The 17,838-nt window shown below is 40.2% G+C and overlaps 1 protein-coding gene across 3 annotated transcripts in view; it reads right to left on the bottom strand.

Annotated features, from left to right (window-relative positions):
- Window positions 1–3,272: 3,272 nt before the first annotated feature.
- The window catches only part of EML4 (EMAP like 4), a 135,304-nt gene continuing 120,738 nt past the window's right edge, over window positions 3,273–17,838 (bottom strand). For all 3 annotated transcript variants that reach the window (XM_054567338.1, XM_054567330.1, XM_054567322.1), the window contains 6 exons: window positions 16,701–16,789; window positions 15,283–15,380; window positions 8,410–8,497; window positions 7,773–7,871; window positions 5,360–5,490; window positions 3,273–4,531 (listed from right to left, as the gene is read on the bottom strand). In XM_054567338.1, the coding sequence (XP_054423313.1) occupies window positions 4,070–4,531; window positions 5,360–5,490; window positions 7,773–7,871; window positions 8,410–8,497; window positions 15,283–15,380; window positions 16,701–16,789 (967 nt within the window). In that variant the 3' untranslated portion in view covers window positions 3,273–4,069. The remainder of the gene's footprint in view (window positions 4,532–5,359; window positions 5,491–7,772; window positions 7,872–8,409; window positions 8,498–15,282; window positions 15,381–16,700; window positions 16,790–17,838) is intronic.

Below are 17,838 nucleotides of genomic sequence, written 5' to 3' on the forward strand. Positions count from 1 at the left end.
TTGAAAACTATTCCTGGGCATCCTAGACAAAGCAGGCTTCTCCACCAGGGCCTGGTTTCTGTCAGTGACTCGGACATGCAGTGACTTCACCCACTCCTGGACGGAGGCTCGAGACTGATACAGGCTCTCGTTCGTTGCCCTGATTTCCAAAATCCCTGTGTGTCTCTACCCGCATCCTTTCCTGCTTGCTCCGTTTCTAAAGAATGTCTCTCTTAGCATAAGTGGAACAGTGTGAGCTTTGAAACTATAAAACATGAAGTCCTGGTGAGGCCCTGACTTAGGAAAGTAAACACGGGCCAGTCACTGAATGTCCCCAACCCATCTCCTTGCCTACATGGTAACCAACACCCGCCTCCATCGCGAGCAAGAGCCAGGGTGTTTGGGGCGTGCTTGGCCGCACGGGCGTTCCTCCAGTGGCAATTGTCGCTCTGAGTCCTACACAGCTGCTCTTCAGCCGGTCCTCCTTGTCCTACAATATGTCTTTACTCCTCTTCATTTCAGTTCCAGCGTTAAGCTGGAAACCTATCTTCTAAAAGTTAGAGCATCACCTCACATGTCCCAAATCTAACTCATTATTATAGTTCCCCATAAAGTTTTTTTGGGTCCCTTTATGTTAAAAAATGATTTATACTTAAAAGTTTTTCAGAAAAACATCGATCAGTTTCCTCCTCTACATGCCCTGATCGGCAGCTGAACCTGCAGCCTAGGTATGTGCCCTGACCGGGAGTCCAGCCTATGACCTTTTGGTGTGTGGACAACACTCCAACTAACTGCCACACTGGCCAGGGCTCCATCTTTTTATTAAGAGTAAAAATCACATGGTTTAGTGGGGTTGTTCCGGTGCCCATCAGCCATTTTGTCTCAGAATTACTGAAAGGGAAGTCCCTACCCTGGCACAGCCTCTCCCGGGCTGGTTAGCACAGGCACACCTCGGGGGTGCTGGAGGTTTCAAACGTTCCAGACCACTGCAGTGAAGTCCCGCAAATTTTCTGGTTTCCCAGTGCATATAAAAGTTGTTTATACTATACTGTAGTCTGGTTAAGTGTACAACAGCAATATATACAAAAAAAAAAAAAAAAAGTATCTTAATTTAAAAAAATACCTTGTTAAAAATTGCTAACCATCATTGAGAACCTGTTAAATGGTGCTGATAGACCTGCTTGACGCGGAGTTGCCAAATGTCCCATTTAAAAAAAAAATCCGTTAAGTGCACTAAAGTGAGATACGGTTGTATGTATGAGTGGCTGTGAACATATACTCAGTCACCAGATGTGAATGAGATAATAACGAAGATGCCATCGTTTCCATGATTTTAAATCTGGGGAATGTATGGAATACTCTCAATCTATTAACTCTTCATAGAGAAAAACTTTTATTTATGGTTGTGGTGTGCACAGGATCCTTGTCATTAAGCAAGAGATAGAGGAAGCAGGGAGCACAGTGTCCTGCTGAGTTCAAGGAGTTCACAAAGGCTAGTCTCGGGGAGGTGGCGGCAGGCGGCAGAGTTGGGTCAGGCAAGTAATCAGGATCACTAGGATTATCCAACGTTAAACATTAGAGAAAATACAGACATGAAGTAAATTAAAATGAAGCTATTTCCCTAGTAAATGGAAGCATGAATCACAAGTAATTTCCTTTAACATTATGAGATGGAGTTTGTTACTACTGGAATAGTTCTATCCATAACAGCAACCATAATCAACTGATAACTGGCATGTTTTCTAATAGTTAGTCATGGGAACGAGCAGTAAAAAAAAAGTGAACAATGAGTTAAGGCACATTTAGACAAATTAAATGTTTTGATTATTTTATTTTTAATCTTCAAAATTTTCTGCCATTAGACAGGAATGCATGATAGAAATGGCTCAACATCTTCACATGAAACACTTGGATTCATTTTCATTCACAAGTTTTTCTAAAAACATCTACAATTTCATAATCCCACCCACTTCCAACCATTATCACAGATTTGATTGACTGTTAAACAGTAGTCGCCAGCAGTAGAGCTGGAACGCTTTCTGCGTATTAGTAGTGTCTTTTGAAACTACCACCCAAGAGTATCATGATTATAAATCTCATTGTACACAGCAACCCCAAAGGTGACTGATGTCCCCACATACACTCCCTGCTTACCATGGAGAGCTTGAAGAAATGCTTTTTCTACTCGGAACTACTTGTTCATCTCAGTACTTTTCTCACAGGGATGATTTAGTCACCACTGCGAACAGGCAAATATGTATGCCTGATACTCTTTGATAATTATGTACAGAACATACTGAAAATAGATGAGTTGCTTGGAATCTCCCTCTCTTCTTTTGAAGAGAGCTACTTTGAGGTGTTTTTTTTTTTTTGAGCAGTTGTAAACAAAAGGAAAGAGATATACACAGACATCTATCTATATACTTAGAGATATACACTGAGTATTTTCAATGTGGCGTATACCTGCTTACAGAGAGACACACACAGACACGGAGTGCCCACACTCACCGTTCACACACACCCACACCCTTACATACAGCATGGGAAGATAAACGTGTGAGGGTCCTTGGGAGTTCACTGGAGTTTGTATGTTACCAAATGATGATGAAATACCTGATCTGTTTTACTCCTGAGAAGGTACTAGAAGGGAATGACAGTTCGGATGCACTTTGGAATGGCACAATCACGTAAACACTTGCATACTTAAGACTTCTGAACTCACCCGAAGTTTCTAAACATAATCTAACAAACAATAAAAGATATCATAACAATGCAGCAAGTTAAAAAATAAATCAAAACAAAGTTTTTTTATAATCCAAGTATAAACAAACATAGGAAATGCATATTTGTCAGTAATTGTTTTTAAAGTAGGAAACACGTACTTAAAAAGTCATCTGACAAAACTTAAAAAAAACAAAAAACTACTATCCAATGCATAGTAATACATGCATTGTCCAAAATAGCAGAGAATAACCATTAGAATTGCAAGGCTTATAGCAACTCCACCAGAGAAAAATTACCATATATAGCAAGTCTGTTAAGTACGCAATGTATAAAAAGATTTTAATTACTAGACTGTTATTCACACTCCTGTAAAAAAGAATTTGTAATTTGCTGAGTATCTTATCCCTCAATATAATTAATCTGTATAAAAATTAACAACTAAGCCAATGATCTTCAAGCACCAATTCTGTATTTATATTTCTCCTAATATTGAGGGAACAAATTATGTTGAAGGCTGAGCTAAAATTAGCTTAGTCATTATTACAGTTTTGTTTTATAGGCATGCGGTTATTTTCCTTGAATGCCAAACATTTAAAAATGTTCAGGCCAGTAAAGGAATCCTTGGGGGACTCCATTATTTCTGAGTATCAATGGTTTAATATACATTTAAAAGCTCTCTAACAAACCACTGCTTTCTTAGTTCTAAGATAAAATAGATTTGCACACAACAAGTTGAGACTGTTCCTTATTTTGACTTAGAAAAGGCAGCACCTATATAGTAGACTAACAAGCACACCAGGACATCAACCGGTAGTGTAGGAAATGGCATTATTATTCAAGAAGGCAACGCCACTGCCTGTGGCAATACTGGAGTCTTTCTTAACTAAAAAAATTTCCTCTAGATATTTGGGGTAGGAGGGTAGCTCAATAAGAAAGCATTTTTTTTCCTTTTTGATTTCTTTTTCTGCATCAGGAAAGAAGTAGCACAGTCTGAGCCAGTAGATGAGTAACAGTGTTTGTGATGCCTCTGGTTGTTTCTGAAGAAAACATGTTCAGATAACAAGGGGTTTGTTTTAAATCAAATACAACTGCTGTTTTTGCTTCCAGTATTTACATCTTATCACTTACACAGTACTTTCTGAGACATAATTAATGTTTCAGTCTTTCCTACTATTGTTTGATTAATCCTCAACATACACCAAACCGAACCCTTAGGTTGGCTGCATTTGACTGACTGAAGAGAAGACTACTGAAGAAAACAGACCACGTGGAAGCCAAGATCTCGGCCAGCAGTGATTCTTCATCACTTCTCGGCCTGTCATCTGAACTCTGGCTCAGGGTCGGAGCATTCGAGCCCTGGTGTTATTTAGGACAGAGGTGGAGGGTCTTGCTGGTCCTCAGTAAGAGCGGCTTCATTCGGCTCCTCGCTCATCTCATTGGGTAGCTCTTCATCAACCGGCCCTCCGAGGTCTTCGCTGCCCCCTTCGCTGTGCTCCTCGCTGGGCTCCACAGTCTGTTCCAGGCTGTTCTCCAGAAGTGTGGGAGAACTGCTTACTCTGCCTTCTTCTTCGGCTGCCTCATTTAAGGGCTGGGAAGGAGGTGGTGTGGGAGTATCGGATTGCAGGACGCTTTCAATGGAAGAGATGGGGGCTTTGGTTAGAGTAGTATCTGCTACGATCTCGTTTTGAGGCAAAGACAACTTTTCCACAAGTTTCCACTGAATGATGCTCATGTCTTTTCCACCCGTTGAAATCAGGTGACTGTCATTATGCGTAAAACTGACATTGGTGACATGACTGCTGTGGGCACTGTACTTGTGACTGGGGGCCTATATGGAACAAATCAGACAGGAAAATTAATTATTTACATGCCTGCTCACAGGTAATTCAGGTCAAAGCCACACGTCATCAAATCTGAGGAATAAAACCAGCAGTAATTTCCTTTTAATACCAATTTATATAGGAGAAACAAAACATAACTAGACATCTATACTTCAGACTGTGTATTTTAAAAAAAGAAAAAGGCCGTGGCTGGGTAGCTCACTCGGTTAGAGCATCACCCTGATATGCCAAAGTTGCGGGTTCAATCCTTGCTCAGGGGACGTACAAGAATCAACCAGTGAATGCATACATTAAGTGGAACAACAAATTGATGTTTCTCTCTTTTTCTCCCCCTCATTCCCCTTTCTCTCGGAAAAAAAAGAAAAAGAAAAAAAAAGTCCATGTCTTCTGGATATCAGGTTGGTGTGCTTAGTAATGATTCTGTTGGGATGCCAGAGAGAATTTACTAAATTGGCAGGATTATAGGTGATTTAGGAAACAGTTCCATGAGTTTTATAATGCTGATCATATGTGTAAGAAGATATTTTAATGTGTTTAGGAGAAATTTAAAAATGCCAAAAAAACCCAATTGGACAGTAAGTAAAAATGAATAAAACATCACTAGCTGCCTTGTAGAATTATCTTCTCCTCCACCTTACTGAGAAAAGAGAAGACAAGCAATGTCTGCTTGGATGCTTAGAGATGGCCATTTCCCCCTGTGCATCACGGTTATCATGGACAATAATCAGTAACCTACAAATGTTTTCATGCCATCGACACAAAATTGTCCCTAAACGAAATGCCCCACAATGCTGATTTTATTGAACTGAGCTTACCTTTGCTTTGGAGCAGGGATACTGAAACAGATGGACTTTGCAAAAGTCATCAGCAACAGCTATCACCTTCCTATTGTGGGATCGCACCAGCGCATTGATATCTGTCCCATCAGATCCTTCTGGCCAGACGCCTTTGATATGGGAACACAGGGGTGCAGAAGAATTAGCCTTAAAAATGTAACTGCGATGCTACATAGGTTTACTGAATTTTAGAGTCTTACTAATTTTCATCTGTGTTCGGACTCTTAGTTGCTAACATTTCCCCTTACAAATATCTTAGTGGCCTCAGCACTTCATTCAAATGAAGTTTTAGCCAAAGTCTAATAATAAAGTTATAAATCAAAATAGCCTCAAGATGGAGTTTAATGACCAAAAGTACTCACTAGTAACCAGCAGGTGGTGCTAAAATTTTAGTTTTAAGCTTTATCACCAGAGCAATAAGTGCTTCCTTTTTTAAAGTTTCTAGTTAGAGGGGAAGTTCTCAGTTACCTGTATGGCAAGGTGAGGAGACAAAGCCATAGCACTGATTCTTCAAACTGGGGAAGCTGTGTAAAATTTACACTCTTTCACTGCTCCCTTTCAGGCAGGCACTTCAAAGAAAACCTAATAAAGAATCTAGTCTACCTGCTATCCCATAGAATTTTCTTATAACTATTTTTTATGTCCAAAGACAAGTCATAATAAATTTAATTATTCTGAATCATTATGAGGCACTGGTGATTATATTCAACATAGCACAAAATTCTATTAGACTAGATTACAACTCTGGAATATCTAAGCGCCGAGATGGTGGCCTCCTGTGGTTCAATGCTATTCTAGGGAACAAATGTTTTTGGTAAATTTGCTAAAACAAACTGAAACACTTCTGAAGTGGCATCTCTTAATAATGAGTAGTATACATTACATCATTAAAATAACTGGGTAAGTTACCAGCTACTGGTCACTGCTTCAGTTTCACCCAGCATCATGAAATTGTTTATGGACTAGTCAGGGCCATTTTGTTTGTAATTTCTTCCAAGCCTAGGAGGCCTCTCCATCTCTATAGCAGTTGTATTTAGAACGAGCACCTACAGTGGATTATTTTCCCAATGCACACAGCATAAAGAAATGTTCAGATCTATACTTGGACCGGAGGTGCGAGCCCAGCTCTTGGAGGGCAGAGATATATTGTTAAAGGAAAAGTACTGCTTTAGGTACTGGTGCCACATGCTCTTAGTCTATTTCGTGAGCATAACACCTCTTTTTAATTCTTTGCAAACAGGGTTTTATTATTTTAGCATTTACCCTCTAACTTTCAGAAAGATACCTCCAGATTAGGAAGGGCTTAGAAAACTGTCAGAGGGCACATTCACAGAAATGTACAAAACATCAGATTAAAAATGATCTCCTAATTTTATCTTTCAATAATGTCTACTAAAAATGTCTATTTCAGGAAATGGTGCTGGGACATCTGGGCAGTCACATGCAAAAGACTAACAATAACATCTGCTGACAAGAATGTGGAGAAATTGAACCCTCCTTCGCTGCCGGTGGGAATGTTGAAGGTGCTGCCACTTTGGGAAACAGCCTGGCAGTTCCTCAAAAGGTTAAACAGAGTTTACCCTTTGACCTTCTCAATTTCCACTTCTAGGTATATACCCAAGGGAAGTGAAAACATGCTTCACAAAAACTTACACATGCTTGTTCACAGCAGCATTATTTATAAAAGCTGAACAGTGGAAACAACCGAAGTGTCCATCAACTGATAAATGGAAAAACAAAACGGGTAAACCCATATAACGGGCTATCATTCAGCCATAAAATGAGGTGCTGACCCATGCTGCCACATGAATGATCCTTGAAAATATGCTAAATGAAAGAAGCCAGTCTCAATGGGTCACATATTAATTACATGATGCCGTTTATATGAGCTGTCCAGAGTAGACCAGCCATTAGAGGGAGAAAGGAGATTTTAGTGGTTGCCAGGCCGTGGAGGAGAACGACTGCTAATGGGGGGGGGGGGGTTCTTTTTGGGGTGATGAAAATGTTCTAAAATTAGTGCTGACAGAAGCACAGCTGTACTAAAACCACTGAACTGTGCACTGGAGGTCAATTATACAGTATGTGAATGGTAAGTCAATAAAGCTGTTTTTAAAATGTGTTTACAAATTTTACCGTTTCAGTTTTCACTTTGAGGGAAAAAAGTGGAAAGGCAATCTGTGCTATTACGTAAATTCCTTTTGTCTTTCATATTTACTGGGAGTCAAGAGACTAGAACAAACCTCATGTTGGGGTTGAATTTCTCTGAATCTGGCATTAACAGTGATAACACTAAGGAACACATACAGACTGTTTCATTAAGGAATTTAGGCAAGTAATTATGATATATAAAAGCCCACAAACACCACTGTCCCACCAGGTATCATGTCCTTACCAAAGACTTGAAAGCCTAGTACACAGGTGTATGTTGTCCAATCGATGTCCTTACACTCTGATCGATTCCTGATTAGTTTGCAGCCACTAGGAATGTCCCCTTTAAATTTAGAAACAGGGAGTATAATCATAGTGCTTGTGTATAAATGAATTTGAACGTGCATCTTGGTTCAAACTAGCCACGTTTACTTGTATTTATAATCCATACACTGAAAAACATTAAGACACATTTAAAAAGGAAAAGAAAGTGTTTACTTTAACAGGGTTTATGGAACTACCCACTGTAGTAGTTCTTTTTTCTTTAAGAGGCAAAAATGCCCATCCATTATACTTTTTCCTGCCTCCAGGAAAAGCTGTTAAAGACAAAACCATCAGAGCAGTATCAATCTCCAAGTTAATTTTCTTATGACTACATGTCTACACATTTAAAAATTAACTCCTTACTTTCTAAATTAACTCCTTATTTTCCTGGAGAAGTGAAGCACATTGGAGATGCTCATGCCTTAGCTCAGACTAACATATGCTCTGTCAGGTTAGAGAGGCCACCATGCATGCTCCGCACAACTCGGATCCCACGCGACCTCCTTGTTAGTGCCCCTGGAGACACACCTGAGCCGAACATGACTGTTCATACTTACAGTACAGTATTTCATAGTCTCCCGAGTTAGACATTATATACTTGTTGTCTGGGGACCAGTCAAGGTGTGTGATATAGCTGGAATGTCCCTAGGAAAGAGAGAGATCGACTATTGGAAAGCTTTTAGAGTTTTGTAAATAGTTTAATAGTTAGCCAATGCTGTTTTCTGAGTAGACATTCATCTTGAATTCCTAATGTATAAAGAGCAGTATCACAACCTGTAGAACTGCAGGGCTCCTAGCAGGTCTTCAGCTCTTTTCTCCTCTACCTAGTGGGGAGCCAAAGGTGCACGTATGCAAAGATGCCATTGATAACATGATGAGTTCGAGCAGAATTTAGGAGCTGAAGAGACCTCACCACAGTGGAAATGGCAAGCATTTGCAACTTTGAAAGGGAGTATCCTGCTGGCCTCTCCACTTAGAAACCAGCAACGCGCACCTACTCTCTGTTAGAGACTTCCAAGAGAGTCTCTTAAACCTGTGCCTTAAAGGACATTGCAACAGGCACCACACCCTCAGGCCATATTTCAAATCATCGGTGTCCCTGTTAGAATGACTTCATTTTTGAGAATGAGTATTTGTTCTGGGTTGTTCACAGAGTACAATTTTCCTGGGCTGCTTCTTGAGTGTCCAAGACACACCCCTGAGGCTGAAGAATATGGCACACACATGAGGTCTGTCCAGAAGGTATCCAGCCATGTAACAAGAAAAAACTAACATTTATTGAAGATACAAGAAACCCTGTACATAGGACAACGCCCCCTCAGTCCCCTTCAAAGTAGGCCCCTTGGGAGCTCACATAGTTCTCCCAATCGCCATTGGCTGCTCTGTTGTATTTTCCTGAATCTCATCAATGATCTGAAATCTTTTCCCTTTCAGAGGTGATTTTAGTTTTGGGAAAAGCCATAACTGCAGGGCACCAAATCTGGGTTGTAGGGAGCGTGAGTCATCTGGGTGATTTGATGTTTCACACAAAAAACAAAACAAAACAAAAACCTGCACAAGACATGACGCATGAGTGGGTGTGCTGTCTTGATGAAGCTGCTAATCACCAGCTGCCCACAGCTGTGGCCACAGCTGCGGAGGAACATTCAAGTTTAATGCAAAACTGGATGCAGGTTTGTTGCTCTACTCAGTCATTTTGAATGCCATGGCCACACAATACCCATGCTCACTCAATGGCATCTACTACTCCCACTGACTAGTACAGTGAAGTCGTCATTGCTCACGCATGTGCATTCTAGTCCAATCTCCTTGGCTGCCAGGTTACATCGACGTTGTGCAAACCATTCTCATTATATGAACAATGGCCGGACTTTGTCTAGACAGACCTTGTACAACTGTCATGGAGGTTTTCTAGGAAAACTATCTTCGAAGAATATTCTAGGAGAAGAGTCACCCAATATTGTACTCCAGGACAGCTGAATCCGATACAATCATCTGACTCCTTAACAAGGGTGTCCAATTGCGGCCCACAGGCCGCATGCAGCTCAGGATGGTTGTGAATGCCACTCAACACAAAATCATAAATTTACTTAAAACATGAGTTTTCTTGTGATCACATGTTGCAGTGTATTTAATGTGTGGCCCAAGACAACTCTTTTTCTTCGACCATGGCACAGAGATGCCAAAAGGCTGGACACCTCTGCCTTAAAACATTCCTTAAACAGGAGGACAGTTATCTTCTTCTGCTTAGATTTTACTAATACTATGGAAATTGAAAAACTAAAGCTGTATTTGGTTAGTGTTATAGTAAAGCACTATAAGGTTGTGCTTTACTATAAAAAGGTTGATTTCCAACCAACCATTTCAGATAAATCACAGGTCTTGTTGGTTTACCAAAGTTAATGGAGACTCAAAATCACTTTTTATCTCCTAGAGTCTGTGGTAAACATTTAATTTCTAATATACTTTTTGAATTACGAGCTTTCTGTGCATGTGATTTTCTTTTTTAGTAAATTCAAAATAGGTGTATTTTTTAATGATTTATACAAGTATTCTAATTATTCTTTTACCCTTCTGAAGTCTAATGACATGTCTTACCACCTCTGGACCTATGATCTCCCCCACAGAGCTGTGTAACAAATATATACATTTATGCATTTAAGTGAATTTAAGGACTGAAGCTTTCTGAAGTGACTGGAGATTAGGTGGTATACTGGAAAACAGGTTGGCAATCAACTTGTTAGGCACACAGACCTACCAACTTAACAAGAAATCAGTTTTCCAAGCTAGAAAGACACATGTGGTCACTGGATATTTTCTGAATTCAGCAGAAGGACGGGGTTCACACAAATCCTTTTCACAGTTCACATGAATTTTGATGCTTGGCTCTGGCATATGCGGAAGCCATGCTTCTAAGATAAAGAAAACTTCTGCTATGCCAGTGAAGGATTTAACCAGATTAGTCATGGCAAAGTACAGTCATCCAAAAAGTATTCATTCTAATGTAGAGTATATAAAATTATCTGAATCTCTGTGAAAGCCTTTAATAGCATTACTTAGAAGATCAAAAACACTGTATGTATACATAATATTCATGTAACTCACATCTGTTTTGGACATAACATATTTAGAAGGCAAATCAATGTAAAGTGTTCTCAAAAGACTCGAGCAGGAAAAGCAGCAAAGACCTTGGGGAACTCATCGACTCATACTGTAAAATGAAATATTTTTTCCTTGGTATGGATTCCAGTATCTAAGCAAAGAAAAACTTAAATGCAACTGCTGGACATCTATGATGCTACCTTTCCAAACACCCCCTCAGAGTGTCCTTGTCCCACCCAGCTCTGAGGCCGTGGAAGGTACACGCACAGCTTGGGGGAAAGTAGCCTCAGATGTTACCCCAAGTCCAGAGATACAGTGGGAGCAAAATCTAGGAGACCTCCTTAAAAAGAAACAGCTAAAGTATTCTACGCTGGTACCTTCATTACTGCCTTGAAGTAGCTGAATGGTGCGCCTACGAGTGTCACAAGTGATGAAGCCCAAACATACTACTATGGAAAAATCAAAAATATTTTAGCTGTATCTTTGTCAACTGCATGGAGGATCATATCTATGTCAGTGGTTGCAACTCTGGCTGTTTACTAAAAATAACGGGAATTTTTTAAAAAAAAGTACGAAGGCCCAGAGTTAGTTTCCTTAAGAGGTATCAAGAGGTCCCCTCACCATCTACAGCAGTGCTGTCCAATGAAGTTTCTGCAGTGATGAAAACGGTGTGTGTCTGTGCAGGCGTTGAAGGCAGGAGCAACCGGCTGTCTGTTGCTCGGAGCACTCAAAATGAGGGCTCCAGGAAACTGGACTGTGTTTCATTTCATAATTAAACATTGTGGTTAGTAGCTGTGATTCTAGAAGCTGTGATTCTAGATAATGCAGGTAGAGAACAGTTCCTTCTTTCTCTACTGGTTTCAAATACCTCTTCTATCACCTAGCAAATGTCCACATTAAGCAGAGCTCTGGATTCTTCTTTCTGTTCTGTTAGTCTTGCCTAATCCCAGCCAACTGTGAGAGTTTTGTGGTATGTGGAAAATTTCAGATAAACTTCAGGACCACTTTATCAAGCTCATAAATGTCATGTTGAAAATCTAAGAGCAAGTGCATCAAATTTTGAAAATGATTTGCAGAGAACAGATTCTTTTATCACCTTTTCATCGAGAAACACATCACGTCTCTTTATTTTAGTTCTAGCCTGCCTTCCAGCCACGTTTCACTTAGCTTCCTGTGCTTTTCCTTGCTATGTTTATTTGCAAAGACTCTACACTTTTCGTTGTTCTTGCGAATAGGACCTTTTCCCCACTGCAGTTTTGATGTGCTTTTTGCTAGTTGGAGAGAAAGCTGATCTTTAGCGCGTAGACCGCTACTGCCTATTTTAATCCCCATTGTGCCCTTTTGCTAAGCGCCCTGCTAAGACTCTTTTTCAAACTCTCTTGCAGCTAGGGCTGGCGGAAGTCCCTGAGAGGGGCTTCCAGGAAAACATGCAGAGAACTGACTTAGCAGGAGGAGTGCCCTGCCCCCTTCGCGCTGTTCCTTTCTTCCTGGGACTGGAACGTGATGACTGAGTCCTAGCAGCATCTTTATTGAGGGTGATGGAGTGGAAAGAAGGAAGGATATGATGACTCTCTTAAATGAGAGTATAGCCCTCTTTTAAATCACCAAACTGTTATAGTAACAATGAGTCCTACTGCTGTCTTGAAATACTGTTATCAGTTTTATGGATTCTGGGAGATTTCTAGATAAAGTCTTTTACCCTTTTCTTTTTGATACATATTTTCAATTACCAAAGTTTCACCGGCACTTCTTGGCTATCCTGATTTTGTAATGCTTTTGATTTTTAGTATATCATTGTAGCTTCGATACACTGTATCTCCTAGGCTTAGAAATTTGAGTACCAGTATTAAAAGGTACACAGGAATCTGACCGAGTCAAACAGAAAGCCATCATTATGTTGCACTGAGGTGCACGATAAAATAACCTTAATTCTAGAACCTTTAGGTCAGTCAGAACTGAACTCTTTCAAGGAAAATACACAATTGTCCATAATTAGAAAATAATCTTGAACTTTCACAGGCTTAGGTTAAATTCATGTTAACAACAGCCCTAGATACAACCCAGGGCTCCTCTAGTTACTGAGAATAATGCTAGTCCCACTCCTATTGACACCTAACATTTACTGGGTACTGTCTATGTAGAGGGCATTAAGTTTAAGTACTTTACATACACTCTGAACTCTAAATCTCACAGCAACCTTAACAGAGGATGCCCGCTTTAGCGGGTAAAGAAATTTAGGAGACAGAGAGAGATGAAGTTACTGCTGCAGTCACATGAAGAATTGGTGGAGCCAGAGTTCAAACCCAGGTCAGATGATTTTGCAGCAAATTAAACATAGCATTTAAATCATGCTTATCTTCTACTCATTTCTGTAACACTGAAGATGAGCAGAAAGCAATTTTAAACTAGAATTTAAGAAAAAGGAGTTTATAAGTAATCAAGGACCTTTTCAATACATTATCAAAACAGTGCGGGAAAGCAGGAGGTTAAGAAACACTGGAAAGCAACAAAACTAAAACTTTACAACACTAAAACTGCACACAACTCAGGAACCTTTGAGAAAACCAACCAGCAGTCCTTAAATTCTTTTTAGCTACAAAATCCTTCTGTCATATTAGATCTAACTTGAGAAGTCCAATATGTGAAGCAAATAAAAGGTCCATGCCAGTGCCACCCGCAGCCCCAACCCCAACTCCTAGAGCTTTTCAGAAGACAAAAAGAGCCTCTGAATTCAAAGCCTTAAAACATTTTCTGTAGCGGCAGTTACAAAATCAAACTGCTTACACAGTCAATATAGGATACAAACAGCAACCTGTGAATCCTGTAATTTAATCAAACCACTCTTAACAATATTTACTAAACACTAAGATGGAAGTTCTTATGGGAAGTAAAAGAAATAAAAAAGGTCCTTCTAAATCACATGATCTAATAAGAGGAACAGACGGCCCCAGATGAGGCCAAGGAGGCCTGGTGTGTGTGTGGAGGGAAAGCTGGGGAACCCAAAGGCGCCAAGGCGGTGTGCTCGCTGGGGCACGCGTGGACGTGCCGGAGCACAGACACGCCACAGGAGGGGAAGTGAAAGGCTGCCATGGGTGAGCGGCACACAGGGATGACTCCACCCATCCCCCTTCCCCTCCATTCCTCGGCTGGCCCCAAGAGGTCAGGCTCATGAAGAGCAACGTCCTTCCTGGAAGATCCTTCAAAGAGGTGGGCCAGGACCAGTCACGTAAACAAACCTGAGGTGTCTGTGAGGAGGTGTCACTTGCCAAGCAACCATGCAGCCTCAGCAGAAAACATGTTCATTCACTTCACCTAGATCTTTGAGGCAGGCACACGTGAGCACTAATCTGTAAGAAGCAAATACTGAGCTGTGCTCTACCATCTTATTCGGACTGCTTTCTTAGATGACGAGATTTAAGCTTTTCCGTGGAATTTGTGATTGTCATATTCTTATTTAAAGACTAGGTCTTTGTTAAAATGTGGCTACTGAAACTTCTCTCAGAGTTCCAAGTACAAATGCTGTTTTCTGTTTTGCGGCCCGTGTTGTCCTGGGACCATGGCAGCTGCAGAAGCGTACTGAGCACTCCACAAGACGTCCCTCTCATAAACTGCAACCGAACAGCTGGGGCACGTCCCCCTCACGGCACTGCTCTCCGTGGACACGTCGGCTGGGAAGATGAGCGGCCCGCGAGCACAGGGAGGCGGCGCTGGCGGAGGGCAGCCGGCCGGCCAGCGGTGCGCCTGGGGAGCACATGCAGCGCCCGGAGCATGTCTCCAGCCAGCAGGGCACCTGCCCTAAGGTGAGTCCCAGTATATCTACAGAATTGAACCTAATGTTCACTTTAAAGTGATAACCTAGTCGATGTGGAATGGGCAACAAATTAAAGAAAATGTCTGTTAATTCTCTTAACAAAGACAAGAATCTATAACAGGTTATTTTAGCGGTAGACAGGTGACACAGGAAACTGCAGGGTGTCGGGGTGCGCAGGAACATGGGACACGGATTAAAAGTGAGTCACCCTTTCATTTCTGACTCATTCCATTTTCAAAATGTGTTCTTCTAAGGGGCTCTGATGGAGAGAGCTTAGGAAACCACCCTAAAACCAGTCAGAGACAGACGAGTATTCAACTGCCTTCGGAGAAAGCGTCCTAGGGCACACAGGGAACAGCGGTGTTCCGCTGTCGGGGAACCGCAGTTTTCAGAGAGAGAGGAGAGTCTGAAAGCGGCTGAGGGACAGATACATCCATGTAAACATTTAATTCTCTTTTTAACAAAGTAAAAACTTCCAACAGTTCCACAACTCCATTTATTTTACTTCACTACTTACAGTGCACTTTCCGTATCTGCTGTACTTTCTTCCATTTTCTGAGACTACATAGAGGTAAATGAAGTTGTCATGAGATCCTACAGCCAGGAACGTGCCATCTAGAATGAAGCAGGAGAAAGTGTGAACTAGAGAAACACATTGACAGCTTTATGTATTGTTATTTCACCATCAATTCAGCTGTCGCTTGATGAATGAACCCTTCCATCACTAAGCACACTGGGAAAACAAACGGCCATCTAGTCCAGTGCACGGTCCCTTCCTGGAGACGGCGCCAAGGCTTTGGACTCCACACATTCCAGCCTCATCTCCTTCTTTGCTGGCTACCATCTGGCCTCAGGGAGGTTAACCTGCCCCTGTGATGGATCCAAATCAAAGTATTCATACTGCAAGCTGAGTGTACAACTGCTCATTTCAGCTGAGCACATCCAAATACAGGATCAGTTCTTTTGGAAAGGAACCATGTTCCCTTCCCTATGGTCTCCTCTACTGTACTTTGTAGCAGATGGTCAGTAAAGTCCGACTGTTCCTTGGATTTTAATCACTACATCTGCAGTAGTTACGTGTTACTGCAGTACTGAAAAAAGCCAATCCGAAACAGAAAACCTTTTCTGCTTCAACACTTGCCACTTGTAGACTGTGGCAAATACATTTCCTTCCTTTTTAAACTCAGAAAACAGTATTCAGTGCTTCCTTTAAAACAACTTAGAAGAAACCAAAAGGATCCTTTGGGTCTCACACTAATCCAGCAACTACTGGAATATATTTTTGAATACAAGTGAATGTCACTCTAACTCCAAGGGGAGAATAATATGAATTAAAACCATAATAAGGGGACAAGGAAACAGAATATTATAGAAACAATATTTTGAATGAAGTACAGAGAATTTATCAAATTCTTATGAGCTGCTGAGCATTTTACTTAACAAAACAATCATTACTATATAACCAGTAACAATGAAACTCGATTTTAAAGAACTTGCAGGACCTGTAAAATGTGTGTATTTTTAGTATTACTATAACCTCTTTTATATTCTCTTATACACAAAGAAAAGGTTGCTAAATAGATAAAACATTCGGCCTAGTACCTATTCAACATTCTATGTACAGTTTCAAAAACATGAGGCAGGGGGAGTTGATTGCATTGTTTTCTGCTTTCAATTGCACATACAGTTTTAACAGTTTGTTATAAATTTATGTTTGCTTGGTGATTTACAATGTTGTTTAACTTTAGTGGATCTTTTGCAGTTTCCTGAGGCAGAATTTAATCTGATGCTGGGGAAAACATATTCAATACTTAACAACTCTAGAGATTAGAGAAAGAAGTAGTCAACTTTATTGGAAGTGAAGATATGCAGTCACAGAAAATATGCAGCTACAGAGAAATGCAGTGACTGCCGGGGTGGCGAAAAGCTACCTACCCACTGAGTAGCGCATCACAGAGAGCTGTTCATTCCCGTCTGTGTGGATAGAAACCAGATCTCTGGTTTCTGCATCCAGAACAAACCACCTGTTGAGAAGTAAAAATCAAAAATTTTCAGATATTAGCACCTACAGGGAAAAAATGGTTGCTGGCCTTTTCTCTTTTTTTTAATTTTTAAAAATTAAATTTTATTACTGCCCTTAAGTATGATATGTTTCCTTCTTCTAATGAAGGATGAATTCATTTTGCAAAATGTTGCTAGATACAATATAAATATACCTATATGGGCCTAGGCATGTTCTTCATTTCTATTTAGGTATTCACTGAATGCCAACAGTGTTTCTTTGCCTAGGCACTGTTTAAATAGAATAAGATGATAGGATCAGTATTCTTGAAGATTATACTAGAGCTGGGAAAAAGGAAATGAGCCAATTAAAACAAAATAATTAACCCTGATGAGGTCGTGGTCAAAAAAAATTACAGCGTAGGTTGTGTGTATCCAAGAGATACATTACCAGGATGTGCTGAACTGTGGGAAAAAATAAAAATAAAAACATTGCAAATCTGCATTATGTTTATATAATACATGATTTTTATTTTCAGTTACAATCTAGAAATTATTAAACACAAGAACAAAAACAAAGATAAAAATTTTAATTTTCAAATACTGGAAACATAGTTATTGTCAGAAAAATACAACCAAAAAAATGTCTTTAACAATCAGTCAGAATCTTCAATACTTGGCTTTGCAAAACGTTTGTAACCGTCATCACAAACAACAATATTGCCATGCTCAAGGCATATATACTTTTCATAACACTTGCAAAAATATTTTGATAAGCGACTCATTTTGGATGCATAGTACCTAATATCTTTTCATTTTTCTGCTTGTCAAGGGAGCCATATCTATGGTTTAAACATTAGTCACATACAAATGCACAGTCATGACGTTGAACCTATGAACCTGATATATGTAATGATATTTAAGTTCCAATCTTAGTGATGATGACTACGTACAGGGTGGGGCAAAAGTAGGTTTACATTTGTTTGTATGGACAATACAATAATTAATATATAATATATAATAATACAAGAATATATTCTGTATTTTGCATATAACCGTAAACCTACTTTTG

Source organism: Pteronotus mesoamericanus, unplaced genomic scaffold (assembly GCF_021234165.1).
Source record: "Pteronotus mesoamericanus isolate MK-2021 breed Mesoamerican mustached bat unplaced genomic scaffold, CSHL_Meso_final contig_101, whole genome shotgun sequence".
NCBI classification, from domain to species: domain Eukaryota; kingdom Metazoa; phylum Chordata; class Mammalia; order Chiroptera; family Mormoopidae; genus Pteronotus; species Pteronotus mesoamericanus.